Genomic DNA, 12,668 nt, shown 5'->3' with positions numbered 1-12,668 from the left:
CTTGCTCTGCGTTCCAGACTTCCTTGCAGGGATCTCCATCAACAAGGAGCTGCTAGATCTCATGGCCCTTCGGTACAGTGACAGCAGTGGCAGGGTCAGCTTCCCTAGCCTGGTCTGCTTCCTGATGCGGCTGGAAGGCACGGCAAGTAAGTGTCACTTGGACGCCATTCTGGGGACCTTCACCGGGATGAAAGTACATAGAAGGCGGCCAGAAATGCACCCCTGCCCCAGGCCTGGGCGAGACTTCAGTGGTGGGGTGGCCTGGGGCCCTGCGTGAGAACCGTTGCTCCAAGAGACAGAGCCAGTGTTAGCCTGTGTAGGGATGTTGTTGACTTGTGTCCCCAGCCTCCCTTCTGCACCCTATTCTCCCCAGGACATTCCCCTATCCCAGGTCCCTCATTTCCTCATTACCCGATGAATTTGCTGCCTCTGTCAGGAACAAGGTTAAATCACTGTGTCCCCGCTGTGGGTTGTGTTTATAGTTTAAACCTACTCTTTAGCTGTGCAATGAACGATCTGGGTCTCAGCTGAAGGAATTGTACACACAAGTGAAGAGCTGGGGGCAGGAGGTCTTTCCCCAGGCTTCGGAAGGTAGGCCAGACGTTTTGACACTTTTCAGCAGCAGACCCCTTTGTTTTAAATAAAATCTTATGTGAATCCTCAGGCCATAATAGGGCTCAAAATGGAGCATCTGTGGTAGAAGCGGGATCTGGCCTGAACTCTAATCCTTTGCACTATCCCTGCCATGTGGCACCTCTGTAAATACTTCCTAAGACGAGCCCACACCACATCTCCAGGGCCAAGTGTGGTGAGATGCAAAGTGCAAAGGAACTGGAGGAGGGAGAGGGGCAAGTGGGCCAGCGCGGTCAGAGAGTGGTAGTTTGAAGACAGGAGCCCCAAGCTGTCCCCCAGGTGTGGAGTTTGCCCATAAGGAGAAAAGTAGGCCAAGGCCAAGTACATTCTGTGCAGAGCGAGAGAGTGCTTTTCTCAGAATCACTGCATTTGCTCTTCACTTTCTTTTTATCCTGATTTCTCTCTTCCTCTTCACCCTAGAGACTTTCCGGAACCTCTCCAAGGATGGAAAAGGACTCTACCTGACAAAAATGGAGGTGAGCTGCCTTCTCCTCCCAGAGATAGGGCATCATCCCACGCCACCCTTCCTTACCTGATTCCAGGGAGCATTTTTCTCCTTGAGGATATCGAACACTCTGTCAAAGGCCAGCCAAGCTGCTGGCCCCACTGCCTCCAATTACTACCTTTATATATTGCTAGCTACCAAGGCTGCTTTAGGATCTTGGCAGACAGATTTTATTTTTTTCCAATAGCTTAATAAAGCAGAGGATTATGTGGGAGTCATAAATCCAAGAAGGAACTGAGGAACACCTGCTGAGCTCACTGTACATTAAACTCACTCCTATTGAGTTTTAGAAAGAGCCTCCTGGCCCAGCTGGCTGGTCAGCCTCAGCCATTTCTGTCACCACCTGGCTGTTCAGGGAGCAGCAGCAGATATGCTGTGACGGGGGGCTGGGACCTCATGCTTGGGTTGGAATTAGCTGGAAAGGGTTGATGAGACTAGACTGAGATCGTTCAAGGGAGGAGGGCACTGTTTGCCCTGGTCTATATTAAGCTAATAAGTTTAAAGATTGGTTGTAATGACGATGCTTATTTCTTAGTGGATGAACCTGGTCATGTACAACTGAAGCAAGGAGTAGAACAGACCCCAGGTAAGACGTAGCAGCTTCAGAATCATTTCTTCTAGAGGCGTGACAATTCCCCTTCTCCTCCAGAAACTGCACATGAGGTTCTCTCCCTGGGAGCAGCCTCCCCTGAGATTACAGAGCCCTTATCCATGTGAGCCAAGGCTCAGCTGCTTAGGGGGCCCCTGAGTTTCAAGGCCGAGGCTGCAGATTTCATCCAAGCCACATAGAGCAGTGAGCATTCACAAAAGAGTGTGGCCCGAAAGTCATGAGTGAGAGATTTAGAATTCTTTTATAAAATTAATTTTATCGAGATATAATGGACATTTAACATTGTATTAGTTTTAGGTATATAACATAATTTACATATGTGTGTATATATGTGTGTGTATGTATATATACATAAATATAGTAAAACAATCATTACAATAAGTTTGGTTAATAGCTGTCACCACACAAATGTTTTTCTTATGATGAAAACTTTATGATTTATTCTCTTAGCAACTTTCAAATACACAATAGTATTATCAACTATAGTCATATGCTGTATATCACATCCCCAGGATTTAATTATCTCATAAGTGGAAGTTTGTACCTTTTGATCACCCTCAGCCATTCTGCCCACCTCTCAACCCTCCACCCCTAGAAACCACCAATCTGTTCTCTGTGTATATGAGTTTGGTTTGGTTTTGGTTTTCTTTTCTTTCTTTCTTTTTTTAGATTCCACATGTAAGTGAGATCATGATAGTATTTGTCTCTGTCTCTGACGTAGTTCACTTAGCATAATGCCCTCAAGTTCCAGCCATGTTGTTGCAAATGGCAGGAGCACTTTCTTTCATATGGCTGAATCATATTCCATTGTATATATGCACTGCATTTTCTTTATACATTCATCCGCTGGTAGACACTTAGGTCATTGCCATGTCTTAGCTATTGTAAATAATGCTGCAGTGAACATGGGGTGCAGATATCTTTTTGAGTTATTGTTTTTGTTTCCTTCAGATAAATACCCAGAAATAGACTTGCTGGATCACACAATAGTTCCGTTTTTAATTTTTTGAGGAACCCCCATCCCATTTTCTGCAGTGGCTGCACCACGTAACATTCCCACCAACAGCGCACGGGGGTTCCCTTTCCTCCACATCCTTGACAACACTGATTATCTCCTGTCTTTTTGATGATAGACATTCTGACAGGTGTGAGATATATCTTACTGTGGTTTTGATTTGCATTTCCCTGATGATTAGTGATGTTGAGCATCATTTTATGTACTCGTTTGACCATTTGTATATCTTCTTTGGAAAAATGTCTCTTCACTTCTTCTCCCCATTTTTTAATCTGATCATTTAATCCTCCCATTATGCTAGAGGGTAGATCCCTCTGAGAAGGTTCTGGAATCTCATTACCTTTCACCTTCGCAGGGGCTTGTTTGAATGAATTCTCTCCTGACTTATGAATACTAAACTGCTCTCTCTTCTGGAGCCTTCTAATTCCCACTTAAACACGCTTATCTTTTAAATTTCCTTCCAGCTACAACTCCATCTCTCTCCTCCCTTCACAGCCAAATTTCAAGAGCAAATTGTCTCCACATCCTCACCTCTCACCTTCCCCTCAACTACTACAATTCAGATTTCTCAGACATCATTTCTCCCTGATTTTTGCATTGGCTCCCTATCTGATTTTCCTATATCCAGCCATACGCGTCAAATCAATTTCCTAGAGTCTTTGAGTGCGCTTTTAAAAATTCAAGCTCAATCATTGTACTCCCCAGGTTAACATCTTTCAATGTCTTCCTGCTGATATTCAGGAAAAGCCTAAAGACATGTAGGTGGCCTGCATCATTGGGCCCTGCCCACCTGTCCAACCATTTCTTCGGTCTCTCCTCCTTCCTGCCAGCACACCAGCATTCCCTTTATTTCCTGTAAGGTTTTATTCTTTTCCCGGCCTCATGCCCTCTGTCCTGCTCAGACCCGGGGTCACTTACCTAACTCCTGATCCTCATGTCTTAGCCCTATTGGTTCCCATATTATTTACTCACATATCATACTTCCCAATCACAACATCTAAGATACTGTTTTTTTCTGTTGGCCATTTCTTCTTGTTTTTAGAAGAACCTTATTGATATATAATTCATACACCATACAGTTTACCCTTTTAAGGTATAGAGTTCAGTGGCTTTCAGTATAATCACAGAGCTGCGCAACTATCACTACAATACAGTTTTAGAAGATTTGTCATCACCACAAAAGGAAACTCCATGCCCATTAGCAGTCACTTCCTATTGTTGCCTGACCCTTCTAGTCCTAGGCAACCTCTATTCTGTTTTCTGATTCTATAGATTTGCCTACTCTGGACATCATATATAATTGGAATCATGTAATGTGTGGTCGTGTTAATGACTTCTTTTCCCTTAGCATAGTATTTTCACGGTTCATCCACGTGGTAGCATGTGTCAAGACGTCATTCTTTTTTAGTACCAAATAATATTTTATTTTGTTGCTATACCATATTTTGTTCATCCATTCATAACTTAATGGGCATTTGTGTTGTTTCTACTTTCTGTCTATTGTGGATAATCCTGCTATGAATTTTTCTGTACAAGTTTTTGCATGGTTTTATGTTTTTACTTCACTTGAGTATCCCTAGGACTGGAATTGCTGGGTCATAAGGTAACTCGATGTGTGACATTTTAAGGAACTGCCAAACTGTTTTCCAAAGCACTATACCATTTTACAATCCCACCAGCAGTTAATAGGAGTTCTAATTGTTCTACATCATCAGCAACACTTGTTATTATCTGTCTTTTTCATTATAGCCATTCTAGAAAGTGTGAGGTGTTATCACGTTGTGGTTTTGATATGTAGCTCATTGATGGCTTGTGATGTTAGGTATCTTTTTGGTGCTTATTGGCCATTTGTATATCATTTTTTCTCCCCCTCTTTAATGCCCCTCCCCACCCCCCAATTCCACTCCTGACCTACGGATGTTGCCATTTCCCTTTAAGAGATGGATTTCTGAAGGCGGGGCGTCTCCTCCACACGCTCACAGCACATACCCGGGGCCTGGCACACCCAGAGTATGGTGCGTGGCTCCACCTGGGGCCCAAACCCAGGACTTTCTGCGTGTAAAGCAGACGTGCTAACCACTACAGTATGGAGCCACCCCCTTCTATATCTGTTTTGGAAAAATGTCTAATTAAATCATTTGTCTATTTTTAAATTGGGTTATTTGTCTTTTTGTTACTGAGTTGTAACAGTTCTTTATATGTATGTATATATTCTAGAACAAATCCCTTAATCATGTTTATTATTTGCAAAAATTTTCTCCCATTCTTCCGTCTGTGTTTCAAGTTTCCTGATATCATTTACAGAACATGAGTTTTTAATTTCGATGATGTCCAAATTATCTATTTTTCCTTTTGTCGTTTACTCTTTTGGCGTTGTATCTGAGAAATTGCCTAACCCAAGATCATAAATGTTTGTTTTTCTTCCTAAAATTTTTCTAGTTGTACACTTAGACCTTTGATCCATTTCGAGGTAACTTTCGTATGTGGCATGACATAGGGGTTCAATCTCATTTTTTTGCACGTATATATCCAGATGTCCCAGCACCACTTTTGTTGGAAAGACTATTCTTTGCTCCGTTTTACTGTCTTGGCACCCTTTCCGAAAATCAGTTTATCATAATAGAAAGATTTATTTCTGACCTTTCATTTCTATCCCATGTATCTATATGCCTCTCCTTATGCCAGGACCCCACTGTGTTGATTACTATAGTTTTGTATTGAGTTTTGAAACCAGGAAGTGTGAGTCTTCCAAGTCAGTTTCCTTTTTCAGGATTGTTTTGGAAATTCTGAATTCCTTGAGTTTGCATATAAATTTCAGGATGGGCAGGACAAATCCTGTGGTGGTTGGGTGGGAGGAGGGGAAGAGGCTGGGATTTTGACAGCAATCACATAAATATGTAAATCGATTGCAGCGGGGGTGGTATTGCCTTCTTCACAATACACAACATGTGGTTTTCTGATCCGTAAACACGAAATGTTCCTCCATTTTTTTTTTAGATCTTCTTTCTTTCAAAAATGTTTTATTGTTTATAGTGTAGAAGTCCTGTACTTCTTTTGTTAAATTTATTCCTAAGTAACATGTTCTTTTTAATGACATTATAATAAATAACTTTATTTTCAGATTGTTTATTGTTATAAAAATAAAGAAAGTGATGTCTGTATATTAATCTTATATTCTGTCACCTTGATAAATTCATTTCTTAGTTCCAATAGTTTTTTTGGAGGATTACTTAGGATTTTCTATATACCAAATTATTTCATCTGCAAATGGAAATAGTTTTATGCCTTCTATCCCAATCTGGATGGCCTTATTATTATTTTTTTTTTGTCTAATGTCCTATCTAGAACTTCTAGTACAATGCTGAATAGAAGTAGAGAAAGCAGACATTTGTTTCTGATCTTAGGAGAAACCACGTAGTCTTTTATCAATAAGTATATTAATTTTGGGGTTTTTGTAGATACTGTTAGTCAAGTTGAGGAAGTTCTCCTCTATTTGTAGTTTGCTGAGTCAACTTTTAATTACCTGCTTGATGTCCGTATTCTCTGTCATACTGTAAGCCTCAGTATGTCTTATTCGCCGCTATCTCCTTAGCTTGTAGCAAAGTCCCTGGCCCAGAAAACCCATTCGGTAACAATTTCCTAAATGACTGCAAGAAATTGTCCTTTCAGGTTTGTGTCTTCCTTTGTTTTGTTCTCATCTCAACTTTTGCAAATATTGCCTTAAACCCAAGTCTTCCTGTTATTTCAGCGATTTCTCTATTTTCTTCCCCACTAGGATTACTAAGGAACATATAGTTAACATTATTTCGTTATACTCCCTAATACATCATGATCAATATTATTCCATAAAGGCTATTGTCTGATCTGTTGATCTTCTCACCCCTTTTAAAATCTGCTTTCCTGAGTCCAGGGCACATTTCAGCTCTGCCCAGCATCCTCTCACTTTGCTCATTCAAAGTTGCTTTCTTCTGGGGTCTCCATCACTCCCAGGTTAGCAAAGAGACTTTCACTGTCGGTCAGCATTCAGTCCAGAGGCAGATTCCCTCTCCTCGCTGATTTGGCCCTCTGTGCAATGAAGCAGTCTCTGGAACAAGCAAAGGCCTCGTCAGATGGGTTAAGTGAGCTTCTCCCCAGAGACTGGGGTTGCTGATGGCTCTCGGCAGTCTGCTTGCCTTCCCGGCCGCTCCCTACAAACTGTACAACCAGCTTCCAGCTGCCTCTGGGCTCACCAGGCAAGCCAGAGTGTCTTCCCATCGTGAGCACACTTCTGTTTCTCTCTCATTTTCCACCCATCTGCTCTCTCTCCTCTGGCTGAGTAAATTAGGAGATAGAAACGTGCAACCAGACAACTCCCCTTTCTCTCCTCCCATCATCTCTTTTTATTTTGGACAAAGCCTGCCCCTCCATTGATGTACTGTGAGCAAGGTTTATGTTAAAAATCTTTAAAAATATCAAGCTCATAGTTTTAAAAATGCTAATAGTCAGCACATGGGTACATAGTCCTTGGATACTTGAGGCTATGTTGCTATTATTTGATTTTAGAATCTAGAGGTTTAATACACTGCAGGTCACACCCTGCTGAGAGTTTGTCTAGCTAATGTCATCTTTGTTCATGTTATCTACTGTCAATATGGCAGTAAAGTGCCTTATTTTAACAAAGTTAGTATTTATAACAGTTTCCCAGTTCTTTATTCTCTGCAGGAAGGTAAGATGCGGGCAGCAGTCCTGATCCTGCTGATTGACCAGCAGTGAGTCCACTTCTATCCTAATCAGTCCATCTCTCTATTCTTCAGACTTAAGAAATTCTTTTTGAAAGTTGGGCATCTGGATTTGCCTCTGGGGATGTGAAAACTCCCTACTTCCTCTGGCCAACATATACCTGGTGATGACTAGGCACCTTTCAAACCCAGGGTGTCCAGACTGCTAGAGCTGGCATTCAAAGAGAACTGTATCCAACTAGAAAAATGACATGAACACTCCAAGGGCATAAACCAAGAAGGAGAGAGTTGGAATCCAGGACACGGGACATCTAGCTGCCCAAGACCAGGGCTGTGCAGCAGGACAAAAGAACAAGAGGTTTGGGGGGAGCAGGAAAAGCGACCAGTCGTTTTGCCTGATCACTTAATCATGAGAGAAATGGCGTTCAGAGGATTTTGAAATTCTGCTGGAGAGCTTCGGGAGAATTATTAGGATAATGACATAGACTAAGCAGATTGTTAAATGAGGTAATTATTAATTCCTGGAAGAACAGAGAATTATAGAAGAAAAGAAATGTGATCCTAGAGTATTTCTTCACTCAGCAGTGAGCAGTACATACATAATTGTAATAAAATAAAAATTGAATATTGATTTAACAAAAAATGTGACATAAATCTATTAGAGAATAGAAGTGGGCTTGTATGAAAGTGGACTAGGAGCACCCCAGCCCCATCTTCCATCATGTCAATAAGCATTTAGCATTGATAAGGGTAACCACGTAAGCATATTATTTAGAAATATGGAGGTCGGCATCAAAAGGAAGGGTTTGCAGTGAGGAATTTAGGAGAGGAATGGAACAGGGGACCACTGTTTTTCCTTCACACCTTGTAATACTATTGGAATTTTTAAATTATGTACATTGGACTGAATTTTTATAAAAATAAATCAGCAAACTAGCAGATTGTCTGAGAGACAAGAGTTTAAGACTCCAAGGGAGGGAGACAGTGAAGAGTCAAGACTTCTTTACCACAGGGGCAGGAAAGACGGCTGATTATAGTTGTAGAAAAGTATGTCTATCCAAGAATGTCGATTTAATCCAAGAGACATGCACCTGAGAAAAGCCGCTCTTCGGTGGGAGCCCACAGACGGCATATCAGGGCTCAGCTGCAACAGGACACAGTTATCACCACCTCTGGTGTCTGCCCTTTCAATCTGCCTCAGGGGTGGAGGAAGACCATCTCCCCCAAATTTCCCTCTGCTTTTCTGTGGGCACTCAGGTGCCAAGTGAGCCTTGAATGCAGAGTAGGTGCATAGGGTGCCTCCGAGGAATTTTGAAGGATGAGGTAGAGACGTTCCCATCCTTTGGGGAGCCATGGGCATGATGGAACTGACCCTGCCTTGCCAGCAAGTGGCACATGTGCTTCCTCTGCTGTCTGGTGGCCCCGAACAGTATCTGTGGGAGTGGAGCTTGACCTCTGTGGTCCCTCGAAGGAAGGAAACCTTCTTTACTCTCTCCGGGTCTTCTGCCTTTGAGCATCTGTATCTTTTTCCAGGACAAGTTCCCAGTGATCAGTCAAGAATCTGTTCTCATTCCAATGGACTTGTTGCCCCCCTGAGTGGGATACAAATGACACCCGCCCTGCTGAAAATGTAGTCAAACTACCTTCTAGGAGCCCGGGTGGGGTTCTCAGCTGAGTTAGGCTCTGGTGATCCTGAGGTCACAGAGCAGGTCATCTGAGTGCTTCGGGAGAGCAGCCTGGAGTCACCTGGAAAATGAAGCGGGAGATGTTCCACTGCGGGAAAGAAGGGAAGAAGCTGCCTCTTGATCCCCTCCCATCAGTCCAACCCATTTCCTGGAAAAGCCAGAATAAGCCAGTCCGCCCACCCACAAGGGCTGGGGGTGACACAGGACCAGTCTCCTGGGTGTTTGCAGAATAATCATACTCTCCAGCGTCTGAATCCTGATTGTTTCACAGTCAAATGGCAAAATAAAACATGGTTCCCATAAAGCTCTTGGACTCCGTGACAAGTAAGATCTTCATTCTGGATGAAAAATACATTTGGGATAGGGGAAATTCAGCCAATAAGGCAGGTACCTCGCTCCTTCCTTATCCATCAAGTCGTCATCATTTCTCTTCCAAAGATCTTGGCCTGCTAAGGTACAGAAGAGGTTCCAGAGCATGCCCAGACCAGACCCGACTCAGGAGAACCCGTGGTTTGAGAATTCTTTCCTGGAGGCATCTCCCCAATGAAGGAATCTTTGTAATTCTGTGTTTCAAGAGGACAGAAAGGCAGGGGGTGACCTCCTTCAGTGTGACCTTTCTGACTAGACACCTTCAGAAGGTGGATGGTATAGACGGGAGTGAGTCATTATGCAAACTACTATGCTCAGAAACAAGGTCAGAGCTCAGAAGTGGACACATCCTGGTACAAAGGACAAATGCACAGCCAACTAACCTGCATCACACAGGCACTGCAAAAAGTGCTTGCAATCGTTTTAGTAGGAGAGCAGTGTCAGACGCATAGCATAGCTTAAGCCAGGTCATTTTGCTTCCTGGCCCTGCGCTTGGTTAACCACAATAGATGGCCATGGTTATCGGCATGGAGGCAGACAAAACTAATGCCTAAAGACTTGGAGTCCTGCGCTGTCAGACTGCCCTGTTACATAAGATATTCTGTATGCAAAATACCAGTACCGATAGGTCAACATAGACTTTGCCAACAAAGGCCGGAAGAATGAATAAACCATATCCGGCAGGACTCAGAGATGACCTTCACCTGAATGTCTGGATAGACAATGCAACAAACCACACTTCTCTGCCTCAGCCACATGTCACCCCAGGCTCCTTATGGACCCGCTCGGGCCCTGGGAGACAAGAAGAGTGGAATTTTCCGGTCTACGGTCAGTGGCGAGCAGCCCAGGGTCGGCTGTGCTCCCTCTGTGCCAGCTGGATTGGTACCCATAGGCCAGAGTGGTGCCCTCCATCACAGGGTTTAGCTCAGGAACAAGTCTTTGATTTTCTCTTTAAACAGGATATAAAGAGAAAGGTTACTCAATTGATTAACTGAATAGCTGACTCTTACAGTTGCATTGGGGCCAGAGGACTCAGGGATCCTCTGTGTGGCCATGGCAGAGAGGCTTAGCTTCTCTGTTTGGAGATGGGGGAGCCTCTGTCCCTGTCCCCCCATAAGAGGGAAGTCCTTGATCCTTAGCTCTGGCACAAGGCAGGCCAGCCAGCTTGTTCCTAGGCTGTACCTAGAGCTCCCCATATCCTTCAGCCAAGGTCAAGAAAAGCCTCTGAAGCGAGGGTCAGACACCCTGGCCCTGCCGGCTTCTTGCCTGTGGGTCCTGGAGCAGTTTATTGTTTTCGGAAATGACTCCGTGAGTAAGGAGCACAGACAGAGGGATAGGGCGGGGCAGGGGCCCGCGAGGAGCAAATGACCTCAGACTCCCCAGAGTTTCTGCAGTCGTAGCACCCTGCGAGGGAAGAAGGGTGGTCAGGATTTACCTGCCATTTTATAGGTGAGATCCTTGAAGACGAGAGAAGAGGTGGCCACCCCACTGGAGGTGGCAGACCCCAGACTGAAACCCAAGTCCCTTGCTACACTGACTGTGCCCTCTGCAGTAGCTGGACATTCGGTCGGCCCACTTCTCTGGAGCTGGGAGTTACCCTAGTGAGAGTAAACATCTGAGACCATGCATTCGAAGTCCATTGCCAGTGGAAATGTTGATTTGCCCAATAATGACCAGGGTGTGGCTATGACTCAGACTTCACTGTGCATAAAAATCACCTGTAATAACCTTTTTAAAAAGCTTCAGAGATTCTGAGCCAGAAAGTCTGGTGCCTGGCCTGGCAATCTGAATTTTTTAAAGCTCCTCGAGTATCGCCTATGGTCCTTGGAGGACATTTCCGGAATCACCACTTTCACAACTTCACGAAACAGTGGAAATGCTCTGGGTTGCACCAACCTGGGCAGTGACGGACGAAATGCCGAATGAATTCAAGCTGGAGGCCGCACCTGCCCCCACGCTGTTTCCGAGGATATCACCAAGACTCCTTCCTACCACCTCCCAGCTCCCCTTCCTTCCTGCTCCCAGAGAACCGATGTCCTAGTTGATTTTTACCTCTAAACAAGCTAATTAAGCAATAATCCTAGAAGAATCCATCACTCTGACAAGGTTGTTGATTAACCATCCCCCAGCCTAGCCAAAAGTGCTTCACGTCCCGGCAGAATGGTCAATAATGAGTACAGCAGCAGCCCTGAGCTGCTGCAAACCAGATCACGGCCGTGTCTGAGGAGACAGATGCGGAATGGGTAACTGGACCCGACTTCGCAGCCTGTTGGAGGAGCGTGGAGAGGAAGGTGGGCTGCTGGAGGCCGCACAGGCCAGGTCATCTCTGAGCGGGTTCTAGACTGTTCTTTCTGAGACCATCAATGCTCTGAGGGGGTTTCTAAGGTTATGAACAACTCTGGACCACGAGAGAAGGGCCATGTGAAAGGGGGTTGGACACAGGCATAATTCTCCAACTTTATAGTCGTGTCAACTATATGGCTGCTGGAATGAGAAGAGAGACAGGCAGGGTGATAAAATGACTGCCTTCGAGAGATCCATTTCAAGTACAGACTGATATATCTTCCCTCCCCCCCACACTTAGACTGTTATTTTAAACACCCCCGTTCCCTTGAAAGATTTACTTTCTTCGGTGCTAAGAAAATAATCCCTTTGGCCAAGCTAGATGTGATAAAACGCTGCCCTCCGATGGTCAGTCATTGCAGCTTTGAAGCATCCACCTTGGGAAGGTTCCTTCCCACTCAGGTACCCAGTGTGGGCCTCAGGGGTAGGAACCTCCAGCCCGCCCGCCAGCGCCCGGCGCGTGCACCACCTGAGCCGCCATCCCTGTGACCCGCCTCGTCGTCTGTCTGACTCTACCTTTGCCTGAATGCCGGTCTCATTTTTGCAGCGTAGCATAAAGAGTGGATGATACTGGCAAACACTCTGGACCAAGGGGAGGGAAACCGACCTCAGCTGCACCACCCTGGTTTGCTCATCGATGTGCCGTGCACCGTGCATCTTTAAGAGTTTCCAACTGTGTTCAGCAACAAAGAAAAGAAAACAGCATATGGTCAGTGCTCGGTCCGTGTTCAGAGACTGAGTGACTGAACATGGGTAGACAGGGATCACGTGGATGGATCACGGGGCCAGG

At 44.7% G+C, this 12,668-nt stretch overlaps 1 protein-coding gene across 1 annotated transcript in view; it reads left to right on the top strand.

Annotated features, from left to right (window-relative positions):
• Positions 1-9,096, top strand: part of CAPN13 (calpain 13) — a 78,551-nt gene extending 69,455 nt beyond the window's left edge. The window contains exons 20-23 of the mRNA XM_016136025.2: positions 18-146; positions 1,054-1,109; positions 1,674-1,724; positions 9,015-9,096. Coding sequence (XP_015991511.2) covers positions 18-146; positions 1,054-1,109; positions 1,674-1,700 — 212 coding nt within the window. The 3' untranslated portion in view covers positions 1,701-1,724; positions 9,015-9,096. The remainder of the gene's footprint in view (positions 1-17; positions 147-1,053; positions 1,110-1,673; positions 1,725-9,014) is intronic.
• The last annotated feature ends 3,572 nt before the right edge of the window (positions 9,097-12,668 follow it).

The sequence above is a fragment of the Rousettus aegyptiacus genome, unplaced genomic scaffold (genome assembly GCF_014176215.1).
Source record: "Rousettus aegyptiacus isolate mRouAeg1 unplaced genomic scaffold, mRouAeg1.p scaffold_m13_p_7, whole genome shotgun sequence".
Taxonomy (NCBI): domain Eukaryota; kingdom Metazoa; phylum Chordata; class Mammalia; order Chiroptera; family Pteropodidae; genus Rousettus; species Rousettus aegyptiacus.
This window is presented reverse-complemented; position numbering and strand designations above follow the sequence as displayed.